The sequence below is a fragment of the Heteronotia binoei genome, chromosome 2 (assembly GCF_032191835.1).
Source record: "Heteronotia binoei isolate CCM8104 ecotype False Entrance Well chromosome 2, APGP_CSIRO_Hbin_v1, whole genome shotgun sequence".
NCBI classification, from domain to species: domain Eukaryota; kingdom Metazoa; phylum Chordata; class Lepidosauria; order Squamata; family Gekkonidae; genus Heteronotia; species Heteronotia binoei.
Genome location: NC_083224.1, coordinates 125843584 through 125860113, shown reverse-complemented (window position 1 = coordinate 125860113; position 16530 = coordinate 125843584). Strand labels below are relative to the sequence as shown.

The 16530-nt window shown below is 43.9% G+C and overlaps 1 protein-coding gene across 1 annotated transcript in view; it reads right to left on the bottom strand.

Moving 5' to 3' along the window:
- The window catches only part of LOC132566704 (methylcrotonoyl-CoA carboxylase beta chain, mitochondrial-like), a 170793-nt gene extending 166889 nt beyond the window's left edge, over positions 1-3904 (bottom strand). Inside the window, exon 1 of the mRNA XM_060231987.1 lies at positions 3900-3904. Within this exon, the coding sequence (XP_060087970.1) occupies positions 3900-3904 (5 nt within the window). The remainder of the gene's footprint in view (positions 1-3899) is intronic.
- Between the last annotated feature and the right edge of the window lie 12626 nt (positions 3905-16530).

Sequence of the window (16530 nt, the reverse complement as noted above, 5' to 3'; positions counted from 1 at the left end):
ATTGTTTTAATATTTTAATAATGTTTTATTTTAATAATTTAAATTGTTATCAAATTGTTGACTGTTGTTAGCCGCCCTGAGCCCGACAGGGGAGGGCGGGATATAAATACAATAAAATAAATAAATAATCGCAAAGTGCCAACATGGCAATTTAACCTGAATACTGAGGTTTTGGTTTAGAAAAAAAATCTCATAGTGAAATTAACAAACTGAAAGAACATTTGGTCTGGATAGCATTTGCTTAGGAAACCAACAAAATAGTAACATGTTAGAATGGGAGAATGATGGTGAGAGTGTCATAAGGCAATAAACGGAGGCTGTTCATTGCTCTGTTGCTTGCAAGTCTGAGTTAAACTGAGAACATGCCTTTCCCAGAGGAGTTCCTGTCCACCTAATTTACTTTTGAACATGTAACATACATTACAAACATCATTCTAGTTTGCCATTAGGAAAAAAGAATACATTAAAATATAGTGTGTTTAGTAGGAGCTGGTGGTTAGGGTGTCCAAATCAGATCTGGGAGGTCCTGATTCATATGCCCACTCTGCTCTGGCAGCTTGCTGAGAAACTATGCCCACTCTGCTCTGGCAGCTTGCTGAGAAACTTTGGACCAGTTAACCTGCCTCATAGGTTAGTTGTGAGGATAAAAGAGAAGGGGAGAGTGTGTCAAACCACTTCAGTGACCTTTTGGGGGAAGAAGGCAGGGGATACATTATGTTAGTTAATAAGTTGATGAAAGGAGTCCACTGATTTATATGGCTAAATCTCCGTACAGCAGCACCTTAGAGAACAAGACTTTTGAGAGTCAAAGTTCCTTTTATCTAATGGAGGGAGCTCTAATGCTGGAAAGCTTGTGCCCCCTCCCCCAAATCTTGTTGGTCTCTAAGGTGCTCCAAAGCTCGAATCTAGTTGTTCTACTATGGACCAGCACGGCTACCCTTGGAAACTTCAGAGATAGTCTGAAATGTATTAACTAGAAAGTCTGATGTGAGAAAGGAGGGCCAGTTTGGTGTAGAGGTTAAGTGCGTGGACTCTTATCTGGGAGCACCGGGTTTGATTCCCCACTCCTCCACTTTCAGCTGCTGGAATGGCCTTGGGTCAGCCATAGCTATCACAGAGCTGTCCTTGAAAGGGCAGCTTCTGGGAGAGCTTCTCTCAGCCCCACCTACCTCACAGGGTGTCTGTCGTGGGGGGGGGGGGAGATAAAGGAGATTGTGAGCTGCTCTAAGACTCTGAGATTCAGAGTAAAGGGCGGGATATAAATCCAATATCTTCTTCTTTCTTTAAACTAAAACTGCAATCCTGTGCATGTGTAGACAGTAGGTGCCACAGTGCTCACTGTAGATTACTTCCGAGTAACCATGGAGAGCAAGCCCAATGAGGAAAGGCTAAGGGACTTGGGGATATTCAGTCTGGAGGAGAGGAGGTTGAGGGGGGAGACATGATTGAAGTATTAGAAGGGCTGCCACTTAGAGGAGGGCAGGGAGCTGTTCCTGCTGGCAGCAGAGGAGAGGACTGGCATAGGAAAAACTTTTTAACAGTAAGAGTTGTTCAACAGTGCAATCGACCCCCTCACTGGCAGTCTTCAAGCAGCGGCTGGACAAACACTTGTTAGGGATGCTGTGGAAAACCAGAACAGCAGTGCAACTGTTAAAAAACAGCTTATCAACAATTTGCCTTATGGTCCCTGTAGCTTGAAAGAGCTCTGCTCAGTTACTGCTATCAGAAGCATCATATTTGAAAACAAGGAAGCCTGCAGTTCCTCCCATTCCACTCTTAAACCAGAGGCAATCCCAGCCACTGTTTCTGCCAGATTAGTGGGATCCAACATTTCCTGTAATAAACCCACATCCCTTCAAAAAAACATGCTTGATTCAAGGTCCTGATCTCCCCCCCTCCTCCCCATCCTCACACACCCATGATCTCTTCTTCCCTTCGGCTTGGACCATGCCACAACAGTTTTGAAATATGAAACGCAACCAGGTCTTAGCCACATGAAAATGTGAAGCTGCCTTATACCCATCTCTCTAGTGCAGGGGTGGCCAAACTGTGGCTTGGGAGCCACATATGGCTCTTTCACACACATCGTGTGGCTCTTTCACACACATCGTGTGGCTCTTTCAGCCCCCACCAGAGAAGCCATTTGTCTTTAAACCACTTTTTCAAGCCAAGCCAGCCAGTGGCTTGGAGAATGCATTTAAAGTTCAAGTTGCTTTCTTTCCACCTCTCCCTCCCTGCTCCCTCCTACCATCTTCCTTCCTTCCTTCCTTCCTTCCTTCCTTCCTTCCTTCCTTCCTTCCTTCCTTCCTTCTCTCAGACATCTGATGTTCATGTCTGGTGGCTTTCACACATCTGACATTTATTCTATGTGGCTCTTATGTTAAGCAAGTTTGGCCACCCCTGCCCTAGTGGGTCCCATCTAACCCCCTCCTTAAAACTGCAGGAACACCTGCAAGGAATTTTCCTCTGTGTGTTGTGCTTGGGAGTTGCATTGTGGTTGCACCCCCCCGTCAGAATTCCAAAGGTACCCAAGAGCTCAAAAACGTTGGAGTGCCCTGTTGTCTCTCTGAAGGAGGCCCAGTTAGGGTTGCCAGGTTTGGGTTGGGAAATAACTGGAGATTTGGGGGAAGGAGCCTGAGTTTGGGAGAGGAGGCGCTTCAATGAGATATGACTCCATAGAGTCCACCTTCCAAAGCAGCCATCTTCTCCAGGAAAATGGATCTCTTTTCGCTTGGAGATTCATTGTAATTCCAGGAGGTTTCCAGCCACCACCTGGGGGTTGGCAACCCTGTTCTGCATCCATGCTCAGAAAGGTATAATGCCACAGGGTCCACCTTCCAAAGCAGATACTTTCTCCAGGTGAACTGACCTCTGTCACCTGGAGATCAGTTGTAAAAGCCAGCAACTTCCAGCTATCACCTTGAGCAGGGGTGGCCAACTTGTGATTCGGGAGCTACAGATGCTTCTTTCGCAACTATTGTGTGGCTCTCGAAGCCCCCACCACCGCATCAGCCAGCTTGGAGAAGGCATTTGTTTCTTTAAATCCCTCTCCAAACTCAGAGCCCTCACTGTGGGCACAAGTGCTCCCTGCCCCCCCCCCCCACGCGAGGCTCGGCTCCCCCCCACTACCGCCCACCTTTCCTCCCTTCCCGGCGCTGCAATGCAGCCATGCTCTGTGGCCCCCCTCCTCCTCAGAGGCACACCGAGCTGCACTGCGCCGAAGCTGGACCCTACCAGCTTCGATTTGGCCAGTGCGCCTTCTAACTCTTTGAAACTGGAAGTGAGGGGGAGTGAAGCCTTCTCCTGTGTGGGCTTCAAAGAGTTAGAAGGCGCGCTGGCCGCATCGAAGCCAGTAGGGTCCAGCTTCAGTGCAGCACGACTCGGCGTGCCTCTGAGGAGGGGGGGGGGCACGGAGCGTGGCTGCATTGCAGCTCCAGAGAGGGAGGGAAGGTAGGGGCGGCAGTGTGGGAGGCGTGGTGGGGGGAGCCGAGCCTCATGTGCAGGGGGACAAGGGAGCGTGTGTGCCCACAGAGAGGGCTCTGAGTGCTGCCTCTGGCATGTGTGCCAGAGGTTCGCTACCACTGCCATAGAACATGATACCAGAATGTTTACCCTGTTTGGTCTATAACAGCCATACAGGCTAGCAAGCCTGAGCAGAACAGAAATGCTTTCTTGATTATACGTTTGTATTTCTGATGGTGTTTTCCTTGTATAGTTTTAACACAAATCAAACCTTTCAAAGTAACTAATATTTCAGATAGATCCAAATAGGCAGCTGTGTTGGTCTGAAGTAGTAGAACAAAATAGGAGTCAATTGCAACTTTAAGATCAACGTAGTTTTATTCAGAATGTAAGCTTTCGTGTGCATGCACACTTCTTCAGACGAGGAATTACTGTACCTCATTCCTCGTCTGAAGAAGTTTTATTCAGAACATAAGCTTTCATGTGCATGTACACTTCTTCAGATGAGGAATTACTGTACCTCATTCCTCGTCTGAAGAAGTGTGCTTACGCTCTGAATAAAACTATGTTGATCTTAAAGATGCAATTGACTCCTATTTTGTTCTAATATTTTAGAAGCGGCAAAATTACAAGGAGATAAAAATGTACTTTTCTCATACATCTATGAGACCTGTAAACTATTTAGTATGTTGCTCAGACCATAAATATCAATATAGCTGTAATACAACATTCTCAAACTCTATAGCGGTAAAAAAAATAGCCATACACCCTCCTCATGTTTATTATTCCAAAAAATAGTGCAGTCCAATACTTCAAGAATTTCTCCTTAGTAACAAGGCATATTTATGTGACTTCTAGAAAAATCTCTATGAGGTTATTCATGTTATTTCATATAATAGACAGTATATAAAAGATAATATGAGAAAAAGACAGCATTTTGGTTAGGTCATTATATTGATTGTTTAAGCTATTGTGTCATATATTTTAAAGCTATGATGCCATATATAATCCTATATATCAGGGGTGGCCAATGGTAGCTCTCCAGATGTTTTTTGCCTACAACTCCCATCAGCCCCAGCCATTGGCCATGCTGGCTGGGGGTGATGGGAGTTGTAGGCAAAAAACATCTGGAGAGCTACCATTGGCCACCCCTGCTATATATATAGAAACATGTTCTGTCTTGGCAAATCCAAGCTCCCTCATTGGTTGGGATGTGGTGCATCAACCTTTGGCCCATCAAACCATCAGTCAACTGTTCTTGTGTTTCACCGGTTGACTCTGCTCTCCTCCAGGCCCCAGCACAGATGAGGATTGGCCCTCTGGGGGAAAAGCAATCAAGCTTGGTTCTCTCAGTGAAAGGTGGTTGGGGAGGCCCTTTCAAGTCCTATTTTGGCCTTTGAGAGGGAACTCATTGGTTCACTCCGCTCCTCTCTGCTGCCTGAGTGGCTGTTGCTATCCAGCCAAGCTGTTTCTGTCAGTCAAAGGCAACCAACCTTGGTTCTGGCAGTTTATGGCTCTCCCTACTCTCCCATTGACAAAGCTCTTTCGCTTTGCTTTGCAGAGGAGAGAAAGCCTTCCCTTGAGTGGCTGAGGGACAGAGGAGGAAGGAAAGAGCCATAGAGAAAATCTTTTCACAATTGGCTGAGGGAGGGAAGAGGGGGAAGGCTTTCTCTCAATTGGCTGAGGACTCCTCCCTAGCCTCCTCTGGAAGGGAAACAGACAGAGACAGGGGAGAAAATGCTGTCCTGTACCAGCAGGCAAGATACAGAGAGAGAGGGAGGGACGGAAAGCAGGAGACAGAGACAGATTGAAGTCCTGTGCTTTAGACCAACAACAACAGCAGAGAGAGAGAGTGTTGGTCTGAAAGCTATCACTAAAGGCCTCTGAGGGAGAACTCATTGGGGCAAGTCCTAACGATGGCTGCCAGTTCCAGGTTCTTGCCATGGAAGCTGACTAGGTGATTTCGGACCAGTCACAGACTTTCAGCCTAACCTGCGTCACAGAGTTGTTGTTCAGATCAAAGGGAGGAGAGGAGAATGATGTAAGTTGCCTTGGTCTCCACCACTGTGGAGAGAGACTGTCCTTTCCCTAGGTGGAGGCTGCAGGGAGAGGGGAGGTGATGGAAAGCTGAAGTCAGAGGGGCAGATAAAGGGAAGGAGATAGGGTTGCCAACTCCAGGTTAGGAAATTCCTGGAGATCTAAGGGGTGGAGCCTGAAGAGGGTGGGTTTGAGGAGGGATGGGACCCCAGACAGGTACAATGCCATACACTACACCCTCCAAACCAGCCATTTCCTCCTCATAAACCACTGTTGCCAATCTCCAGGTGAGGGCTGGAGATCACTCAGAATTACAACTGCTCTCCAGATGGCAGAGATCAGCTCCCTTTGAGCTGGGGGGAGGAAATAAACATCTTCACTTGGGTGGGTGGGAAAACAGCAAGGGTGGGGGGGGGGCACTTACAGTTTCTTTCTAGAGCCCATAGTATTTTTCTCTTCAATGGGCCTTATTCCTAGTTATGTTATAATGTCATATGTACTACATGACATCATATATTTTAAGCTATGTCATACTTTTGTTTTGTTGTTGTTGTATAGACATATACGTTGACTAACAAATGTCCTTAACATCTGCTTTTCATTGTATCTGATAACCACATTTCTTATGTGTTTCTCCCATTTCCTTCTATTTCTATTCTGTATCCCTTTAAAAACTCAAAATAAAAATCTATTAAAGAATTTGTCCTCATACAAATTCTTACCACTCAGGATACTTTTATAATGTTAATTTAGTAAAATAAGTGATCGTCCAAGTTCTATAAACCCATGCAGATATTGTACGGACCTCCACACACTTTCAGTAGCTGCCAATACATATTCTAGCAACAATTATGAAATTGGTCATCAACTCCAAATCTGTATCTTTGATCACCTCTTTAAAATAGCATGACAGAATAACTTGAGAGTCAAAGGGATTTCATAGCAAATAATCTCACGAATTATTTCCAATACGGAGAACTAAAACCTCTGTATTTCAGTACATTCCCAAAAGATGCAGAATTGGTCTGCCCCTGAAGAATGACATCTCCAACAAACATCTACAGGTATTTTGTAAATTCAATCCAATTTATGTGGAGTTAGACACCAATCATACAGGATCTTATAGACATTATTTTTACAGTCACTGGAGATCAACTTCTTTGATATTTTCTCCCAGATCCATACTCAATCACTAGTTGTGATCTCTTCTCCCCAGCCATTGTTCCCATTTTCTCAGGTGTTTATCAAACGCTACATCTTGATTCAAAATTAATGTATACAAATCATGCACTTTCCCAGGTACTGAGGTATTAGTCATTTTTTCAAAAGTTGTTTTCTGCCAGCATTTCCCACACTTGAGTTAATGTTGAAATAATATGCCTAATCTGGAAGAACTGAAATAACTGCAGTCTTTCTCCCTTCATTTAGCTACAATTTGATCATGAGAGAATCCCCTCTTTTACATAATAGACTTCCAACTGTAGACAGATTAGCTTTCTTCCATAGCTGAATATCTCCTAAAGAGCTCACATCTTGCACCTCATTACAAAAAACAGATGTCAATTGTGATAGACCAGGACTCAATAATGGTCTCGGTATCCTCCAAATGTTTAGGTTGGTGTTAATACTCTCAAACTCATATTTCTTTTTCTTGACAACAAACCAAACAATAGTTGACAACTTCCTGTTCCTTTTCAACAGCGCTCAAATTCTTAACTGGCGTAAACCATTTTAATAGTGACCTTAATCTAACAGCTCAATTAAATATATATATATACATTAGGCACACCTAGTCCACCACATGAAAGTTTTGATACTAGATTGTAGCAGAAACTTCAGGAAGGTTGTTTTGCCAGATCAACTGAAGGATTCACTTTTGCCAGCTTTTTAATATTCCCAGATTAAGGGAATATTCATACATAAAAACAATAATTTGGTAACACAGGCATTTTGCCAGTTGCAGTCCTCCTCCACAAAGATATTGGGAGTAATCTCCACTTCTTTGATGGATTCTGAGAGAGGTTTCCTATGATTAACATCCACAACTATACTGAAATCTTCCTGAACCCAAATCCCCAGATATCTAATGGAATGACAATGCCATGAGATGCCTATTAAATCAGCAAGTTTGTTCTTCTGGGATACATCCATGCTAATACCCATCCAGTTTGATTTTTTAAAATTAACTCTATATCCTGAGATTCCCCGCAAAAGAATGCCAAATCCTTAACACAGTCTCTCACCAATGGCTCTCCCAATTGTTCAGGATGTCATGGGTACTGGGGACCCTGCAGAAGAAACTGTGCCCCTGCCACCTGCACCAGTGCCCCTGCCTCCTGCTGGAGAAGATCCAAGCTCCCCTGCCTCGCCCTCTTGGGTGGCTCGTGTGCGTGACCGCCTTCGTCAGGACCTCAGGGATCGGAGGAGGGTGGCACGCTCACGAGCAAGACGGTCCCTGAGCCCTGAGTGTTGAAAGGATTCTGGCCCTTCTAGGAGTGAGGGTGCTTGAGTCCCAGCAGGATCCTGGCTGCCCTCTGAGTCAGCAATTAGCCCAAATGGGCAACAGACAGCAGGGGGCTATATAGCTGTGGGCTTTGGGAGGAGGCTTTGTGGAAGCAACTAGTCACTTACCTGACGTTCTAGCATCCACTTTGGCTTTTGACTTTGGCTTCTGGACCCCCTGACTTCGGCTTCTGAACCTCTGACCTGCGATACCTGGACTGTGATTTGGTTTTGGCTCCTTGGACCCTTTTTGCTCACCGGCTACAGACCTTGGACTGCCCCTGGACTTTGCCTGACCTGGCCCCAGCCCATGACACAGGAGGCCTTTACAAAGACTACAACGGCACAGTAGTTATGGCACAGTTTATTGTATGGATTTCTTGTTTTTACGGCATTGTTCTCTAATTTCTGTAATCCAGTGTTTGTATTTGTGTCATATACTATTTGTGTTGCATTGTTGTCTAATTTCATAATCCAGTCCATTACAATGTTATGGATTGTTTGTTTTTGTTATTGTGGAAAATACAAACATACACAGTTTCTAGGATTTTAAAATACTTAAAGCACTAAAAAAAGTTTAAAATTTCATCTAAAATCTAGTAGCTGCCTATTGTCTAATTAGCATGCAATTTCTGTAACATGAGTATTGCCATACAGAAACTGGCTACTTGGTAGGTAATCTTGAGGTACTATCAGATAAAAAGAGTTCAAGTTTAGCTTTTTCTGGAAGGCCTAATTTTTTTTCCATCAGTGGGGGTGATGATCTCCTTACATGCCACCTTATAATACAAGCATATGCTCTGTAGTCTCAACCTCCAACAGGCAGGTACAGAGCCTTTCTGTGAAAAGAAAGTTCTTATATTTGTCATGGATCTGGAGGAGCAGCACCAGGAAAGGCTGTTGCTTTCATGTCCTTCTTTTTGGCCTTCTGTGGTACCACACTTGGTCTGATCCAGGACGGCATTTACATTGTTTTTGTTCTAAATGCTGTGACATGGAAAGAATGCTGTAGCACCTATACCTTTTCCTTTTTCAGATCTCTGGATCATAAACTGGTATCCAACATTTGAGATCATTTGCCATTTGATAAGCCTGAGCAGTCAGTACAGAATCAAACAACCAAGAAATAGTTGCTCAGGAGTTAGGACCATTTATAAAGCCAGCACACAGTAAGGTTGCAACTATTCATAGCTAGTGAAGTGGATTTATTTTGTGGATGAATTAAATTGGCTTTGTTTTATATCGGTATTTTGTTTTAAAATATTAACATTTGACTATTAGAGAACACAGACATTAAGCCCTATCTCTCAATTTTCATCTTTTTCAACTTGAAACTGGCAATCCACTGATGAATTTTCATTGTTGGTTATAGTAGCTAGAAGTGGGACCCTCTTCTGAAACTCAGGACTGGCTGAAATCCATGGGGTTATTTTTACATCAAGACTGGCTCTTCTCTGCTCTTGAACAGGCAAATTAGCTTAGTTTCTTCCTTGTAGACTTCAAAAGGCATTGCATGCACTCTGCTGTCTTCTTACTTGTCAATTTTCCTTCACTGCTGCCTCCCTGTCTGGTTCTACTTGCTTGGCCTGTTCAGTTTGGGCCTTCAGCCAAATGGATATGTCTGCCACTATTTGGCTTCAGTCATTTTCTAACTCCAAAGGGCACAGACATTATTGTATGTTGGCAGGGAATCTAGATGTCTTTCTGCAAGGAACTGTATGTGATATACAGAAATTGCACCAAAATGCAACATTCCCTCTCCATTATTTTTGTGATAGACTGTGTAAGAGGAAGTGGTGCAAATAACACTAATCAGGACATGAAACATTACAGTCCTCCTGAGCGACAGCAATCCCTTCTGTGTTATGCTGTTACCTTTAAAATGTTATTATTAATTTTAAATTTATTTACATTAGATGCTGAAAGTTTCCAGTTGTTCCAGTTAAGGAAGAAGTGCTTGTTTGGCCCTCAAAAAGAAACAAAAAGTAGTTGATGTGATCAGAAAGACTAATCCTTCCCTCCACAGAACATTCTGCCATTTGCTTCACTTAAAAAAAAAATCTATTTGAAGAGTACATGCTCCCTCTCCATCACAGGAGTACACATTTTTTTAATTTCTTTTTATATTGCCCCCCTCCCCCAATAGCAAGGCATTCTTCCTCCTTCCATCCCTTACATGTGGATCAAGATGGGATACTGGGCTATTATCAATGGACCTCAGATAGCAGCAATTTAGAATTAAGTATAAATTCTGGGTTCTCCATCACTGTGTCTGTACAGACCCTTAGATTTTATAGTGATCTCACTAGCCCTATTCCTGAAAGAGAGTATTATTGGCTTTCTTTATATAGATCCTTCAGTTAGATCATGTCCACAACTTTGCCATAAAAAATCCATAAAAATATGGCTACAATCCCACCTAAAATCTGTGGAGTGTAACTTGTCTGCTTCCCCCAATGCCAAACATTGCCCCCCCCACTGCATCCTCAGGAACAGCATGATGGTACAGTAGGAGATTTGCTGCAGAAACAGAGAATTAATCATCCCCCCACCTCCTGTGTAGGACGATAATTAGTGGGATGGGATCCAAGCTAGTATTTTTGTGCTGTAATGCAATTTAATCACAAAATAAAGGTACTAGGTTCTGCTTCTTTATTGTCCAATTTTCAGTCACCACCAGTGGTCTCATTTAACAGTTATGAAACAAAATGAGACTTTTTGCTTTCAATTAAACAACTTTGCTTAATTCTCATCACATCCTTAAACTTGTTCAAAATCTTTTACATTCTCTATGGCTTTTTAAAACAAATTGTTCCTAAATTCATGAGATGCTAATAAGGAGGAATTATAAAAACATGAGTATTTCATGTTCTTTAGTAGCAATCAATTGGTACTACTCATTTGTAAGAAACTACTTTTCATTTATCATGATTGATTTCCCACTCACCTTATGCCGCTCTCACGTTCCTCTTCTCAGTGGAGCTTCCTTCCGATTTCACACTATCTGCCCCGAAGCTGCAGCTAGAATCAACGTTTTCACGCAGCAAACAGAAACTGGTTTTTAGTGGTTTCTGTTTGCTGCGCAAAAATGCCAACACTAGCTGCAGTCCCAGGCCAGATAGTGTGAAATTGGAAGGAAGCTCCACTGAGAAGAGGAACGTGAGAGCAGCATAAGATGAGTGGGAAACCAGTCCTAGTTTCATCTCAGGCAAAAAATTATTGGCTGAATCAGAAACAGTGCATCAGACCAAAAGTGCTATCCAAAAGATCCATCCATAGCATTAGTCTGAATCAAATTCACAGCTGAGGCCAGTCCTTTCATGTACAAAGTTTATGTTATGGCAGTGTGTCTTCTAATGTTTCTTCATCCTCCACAGAGAAGACAGAATGAGAAATGGCTCAAACAACTTTAATATGAACAACAACTAAAACATCAGCAGTTTTTGGTGTAGCCAGTTTGGTGTAGTGTTAAGACTGTGGACTCTTATCTGGGAGAATCGGGTTTAATGCCCCACTCCTTCATATGCAGCCGTTAATGTGACCTTGGATCAGTCACAAGTTCTCTCAAAGCTATTCTTTGAAGTGCAGTTCTCAGAGCTCTCAGCCCCACCTACCTCACAGGGTGTCTGCTGTGGGGAGGGAAAGGGAAAAGAGATTTTAAACCGCTCTGAGACTGCAAGTGAAGGGTGGGGTATAAATCTAATCTCCTCCTCTTCTTCTTCTTGCCATTTCAAAGGCCATGTGATTGTAGGGCAAAGTATCAATTCCTTTACACTGTAAAACATAAAGAAATGTCTCTAAATTTTCAATTCTATCACCACATATCCCCTGGCTGAACTCAAAACCTTGTTACTCAGGGTTCTGTAAAAGTTAGTAAATGTAGTACAAAATGGAGGAGAGGAATGATCCACATTCCACAGACCAATGATCCTCTTTGAAAATAGTGCTTTCACCCTCTATTATCAGTAAGTCAGGGCAAACTGAATAGTACTGGGAAAATTCTGCAGTGGCTGAAATGAAGATATAATCAAAGTCCCTTAGGATGTATTTATTGGTTTATTTACAGCCCCCCCCCCCCACCAGCAATTTCTACATTAAAAATTGTTTCTGTCCTACATACCAAGATCACAAGGTTCTTGTGGCTGTATACTCTTCCCACTTCTCCTTTCCCTAAGAAGCTCCGTGACCTCTAGAAGGCTGATGATGGGGCTCATGGAAAAATCTCATGTAGTACCAAGGCTGCAGTAAAGAGCAGGAAGTTAGGTGAAATCATCCTGCTTCTTGCATGAACAAAGAGCTTGCTTTGCCATGCTTTCTCTACCAGTGAAAGGGAAGATGAGGACAATTTTGGCAACTTCTCCCTCCTCACTGTAGTCCCCTGTTTAACATGACTCCCCCCCCACAGTCCCCCCAAACCCACAGTCTCCCACTTCTTGGAATCACAGGTTACCAGGCCTGACCCTGCCACTAGGCAACTAGGTGACTGTCTAGGGTGCTGGTCTTCTAGGGGAGCAAAACTGGGCACCCCCACATGACTTGCCCTGCTGCCACTTGGTCTGCTGGGTGGGACTTGGGGTGCTGGCCGACGGGGACCTGGGGCTGGGCACGCCTTCCCGTTGCTGCTGCCCAGCCCAGCCACCCAGGGCTCAGCAGCAGCAGGAGCTCCAAAGCAGCAATGAAAGCTGGTGGAGCTGCCTGGAGCTCCCACAGGAGGAGGAAGGCAGCCACTCCGCCAGCCCCTAAATTCTCCAGTGCTCCAATCCAGCCATTCCCAACAGCCATGTTCAGAGAGAGGCCTTGGCTGGTGCAGTTGGGATCCATAGGCACCGCTGGCTAAAGCGCCTGTCCACCTCTCCTTGCAAAGCCCAAATCAGCAATAAGGAGGCGCAGAAGGTGGCTGAGAATGGCTGGAGCATGGCGAGGGAAGTGTCCAAGAGCGCCTGTTTGCCTGATCCCAGCTCACAAAGGAGGCAGAAGAAAGAACTGGAGGCTCAACCCTGACTTTAAAGGAGCCACATGCTTGGCTGCAGGCGAGCACTGCTGAGTGGCCAAGGAGTGGGGTGAAGGGCTGCCACAGAGGCAGGAGGGGTGGGGAAGGAGGGGCTGCCAAATGGACAATCAGGGGAGATCAGCTCACACCCAGCTCTTGGGAAATTGATCCTGAAACAATAACCCCAAAATAGACAGAGTGAGAAACAAGCGGAACTCCTCTGAGCATGTGCAGAGGGAATGTTTCCTCATGGCAGAAGGCACACTTGGTCTCTGAAGGGTTTAGAATGGCTGCTTTACAGGAGCAAAGGAGGCTGCAATTCCGTGCACACATAGGATCAAGCTATATGAGAGGTATAGTTCATCCCTTCCTAGAGGTCACATGTCTAGAGGTGTATATCAGCTTTATTGGAGGAGTGTATTTGGGGTTAATTTGTTCTGTAGTGGATCAAACTCATCAGAAATTTAGAAGAAGGTGGGAGCAGGTTTCCTATGAAATGCAGGCAACCCCGCCAGCCTTCAATGCTAATAACCCCCCTCCCCCACTTTTAGGCAGAAATTATTTAGCAACTCTGGTTGAATTTCCACAACATTGGCCATTGGTTGAACTACAGCAATCATTTGCAACTAGATTTTTCTGTGTGGGACAAGCAGGGTGTGGTTGCAGACTTTTCGAAAAGACAATGGACAGCCCCACCACACTTTTGTGGGTCTGAGAGGAAGCATCCACTGAGAATACATAAAGCCTTTCCTGCTCTTCTCAACCAGTTAAAACAGTAGACACCATAAAACCAAATGCTAAAATAGGCACAAAACACAAAAGTGCAGACACCCTATAGAACCAGCACTAAGGAACAGTAAAACTTTAAGAATCAAATTAAAACAAGCAAAACAATAATGTGACTCAATAAAACAGTTTCAGGTGGGTAGCTGTGTTGTCTGAAGTAGCAGAGCAAAGTTTGAGTCCAGCAACACCTTTAAGCAGATGAAGCAGAAGCCGGAATTAAGATTGCCAGGGAAAACATCAACAACCTCAGATATGCAGATGATACCTCCCTAATGGCAGAAAGTGAGGAGGACCTAAAGAACCTGTTGTTGAGGGTGAAAGAGGAGAGCACAAAAGTAGGCTTGAAACTCAACATCAAAAAAACTAAGATCATGGCATCTGGCCCCATCACACCATGGCAAATAGAAGGGGAAGACATGGAAGTCGTGACAGACTTCACATTTCTGGGATCCAAGATCACTGCAGATGGTGACTGTAGCCATGAAATTAAAAGACGTTTGCTCTTTGGGAGGACAGCTATGGCAACCCTAGGCAGTATAATAAAAAGTAGAGCCATCACCCTGCCAACAAAAGTCCATATACTCAAAGTGATGGTATTCCGAGTAGCAATATATGGCTGTGAGAGCTGGACCATAAAGAAGGCCGAGCACAGACGAATGGATGCTTTTGAGCTGTGGTGCTGGAGAAGAATCTTGAGAGTCCCTTGGACTGCAAGATCAAATCAGTCAGTCCTAAGGGAAATCAACCCAGACTGTTTCCTGGAAGGTCAGATGCTGAAGCTCAAATATTTTGGCCACCAAATGAGAAGGGAGTACTCACTGGAGAAGATCCTGATGCTGAGAAAGACAGAAGGCAAAAGAAGGGGACGGCAAAAGATGAGATGGCTGGACAGCGTTACTGATGTAACAAACACAAATTTGAGCAGACTTCAGAGGATGGTGGAAGACAGGAGGGCATGGCGTGAGTTTGTCCATGGGGTCACAAAGAGTCGGACTTGACTGTGCGACTGAACAACAACAACAAACAAGCACCTTTAAGACCAACAAAGTTTTATTCTGGGTATAAGCTTTTATGGGCATGCACACTTCATCAGATACATTGAAAGAGAAGTCCCCAACCATTACATTACAAAGAGGTGGCTGAATAGGGCCTGCCCTCCCAACTTTGTTATTTCAGAGAGGTCTCTCATACAAATACTTGCCAGAACTGGCCCTGCTCAGTTTCCAATATCTGACAAGATCAGGCTTGCCTGGACTATCCAGGTCAGGGAGCAAGTTCAAGTTTTGTGCTTTACATTTCCCCCACAATTCATCTGTTTTTGAAAACTGGTTATCGGTGTGTGTGGGGTGGTGGTGCCAGAAGTTAGCCTGGCCTAGGGTGCCAAACAGTCTAGGCTGGCCCTGCAGGTTACTCTAGGAGGCAGCCACATCTGTAAGCACCATTGCATCTCCTTGAAACATAAACTGACCCAGTTACTTTGCCTTGTCCAAAAAAACCAAGTAGCATCTCAAAAACAAGTACAAATACTTGCATGATCCACTTTTGGTACATGAAATTGTACTAAATTATTCTGCCACTATTTTTTGTGTGTGATAGGAAGTGTCATGTATCAGTGCCCTGATAAAAGGTCCCCCCCAAAATGATCCGTCTAATGCTCCTAAGGGCAACTTTCCAAAGAGATGGTGCCATCTACTGACCAAATGTAATTATTTTTAGTATGCGCAATCTAGGCATAAACCTGCATCTTTTGAATTATGTACAGTCACTTAAATGTAGTAGACAAAATATGTCAAAGAGCATTAATATCCTTCACTATCTGTAATAAAATGATTTCATATAAATGTATGCAGAACATCTGAATACCCCCCTTTTCCAAGACATGAAAAGATGTTCCATCCTTTGTCCTGACAGACTCTCTATTTGCCTTCTTGAATATAAGTATGAGAATTCAGAAGTGCATTATTTTTTTCAATCTTTCTACTCTTTCGTGATGTCACAGTAAATGGATGTGTGCAAATGGAAACAAAACATGGCATATCTGTGGAATATTTTCGTTACCATGTTCTTTGTTGATTTTCCCTCATGTTTAGGACTGCTCATGGTTGCTCCTGCATTTATAAAAATAGAATCCAGATCTCATAACTCACAAATATATCAGAACTAAGATGCTTCTTAAGGAGTGCTAAAATTTTGAAATAATGCTTTACAGCATTACTTTCCCTGTTCAGGATTACTACTTTTTTTTTTACTTTGTTTTCCTCACAAATGTGTATACAAGTGAGGTGCTGAGGGTGAATAAGAACTGGTAGTTCTGTAAAAGGACTAAAGCCGTAGGTATACCTATAGTCTTAATAGGTACAAGCTTATTAAACAAAAACGTTATATAAAGCCTACCTTTTTTATCTTCACCACATGCATATTCAAAGCAGCCCTCTGTAAGTAAGTAACGCTGAAACCAATGGGAATGCCTTCCAAATAACGTTTAGAACCGCAGCCTACAGCTGTATAGGCCACGTATAGAGATGTGCTCCTGAAGCACGATCACATGTGCTGCTCTTCCTAATGGCCTCCTGCTGTTGTGCAAGTTCTGCCCTCCCCTTCCTTTACAATGCTGCTGCGTTGCATGAGTCTGTCGGGAGCAGGGCACGTTCACTCCTCGGCCTGTGGTTAAGGCGCAAAACCAACCCTTGAAGTTCCCTGCGCGGAAGAGGGAAGACTAAGCTCCGGACTTAGCTCAGCTGCAAACCGACTGA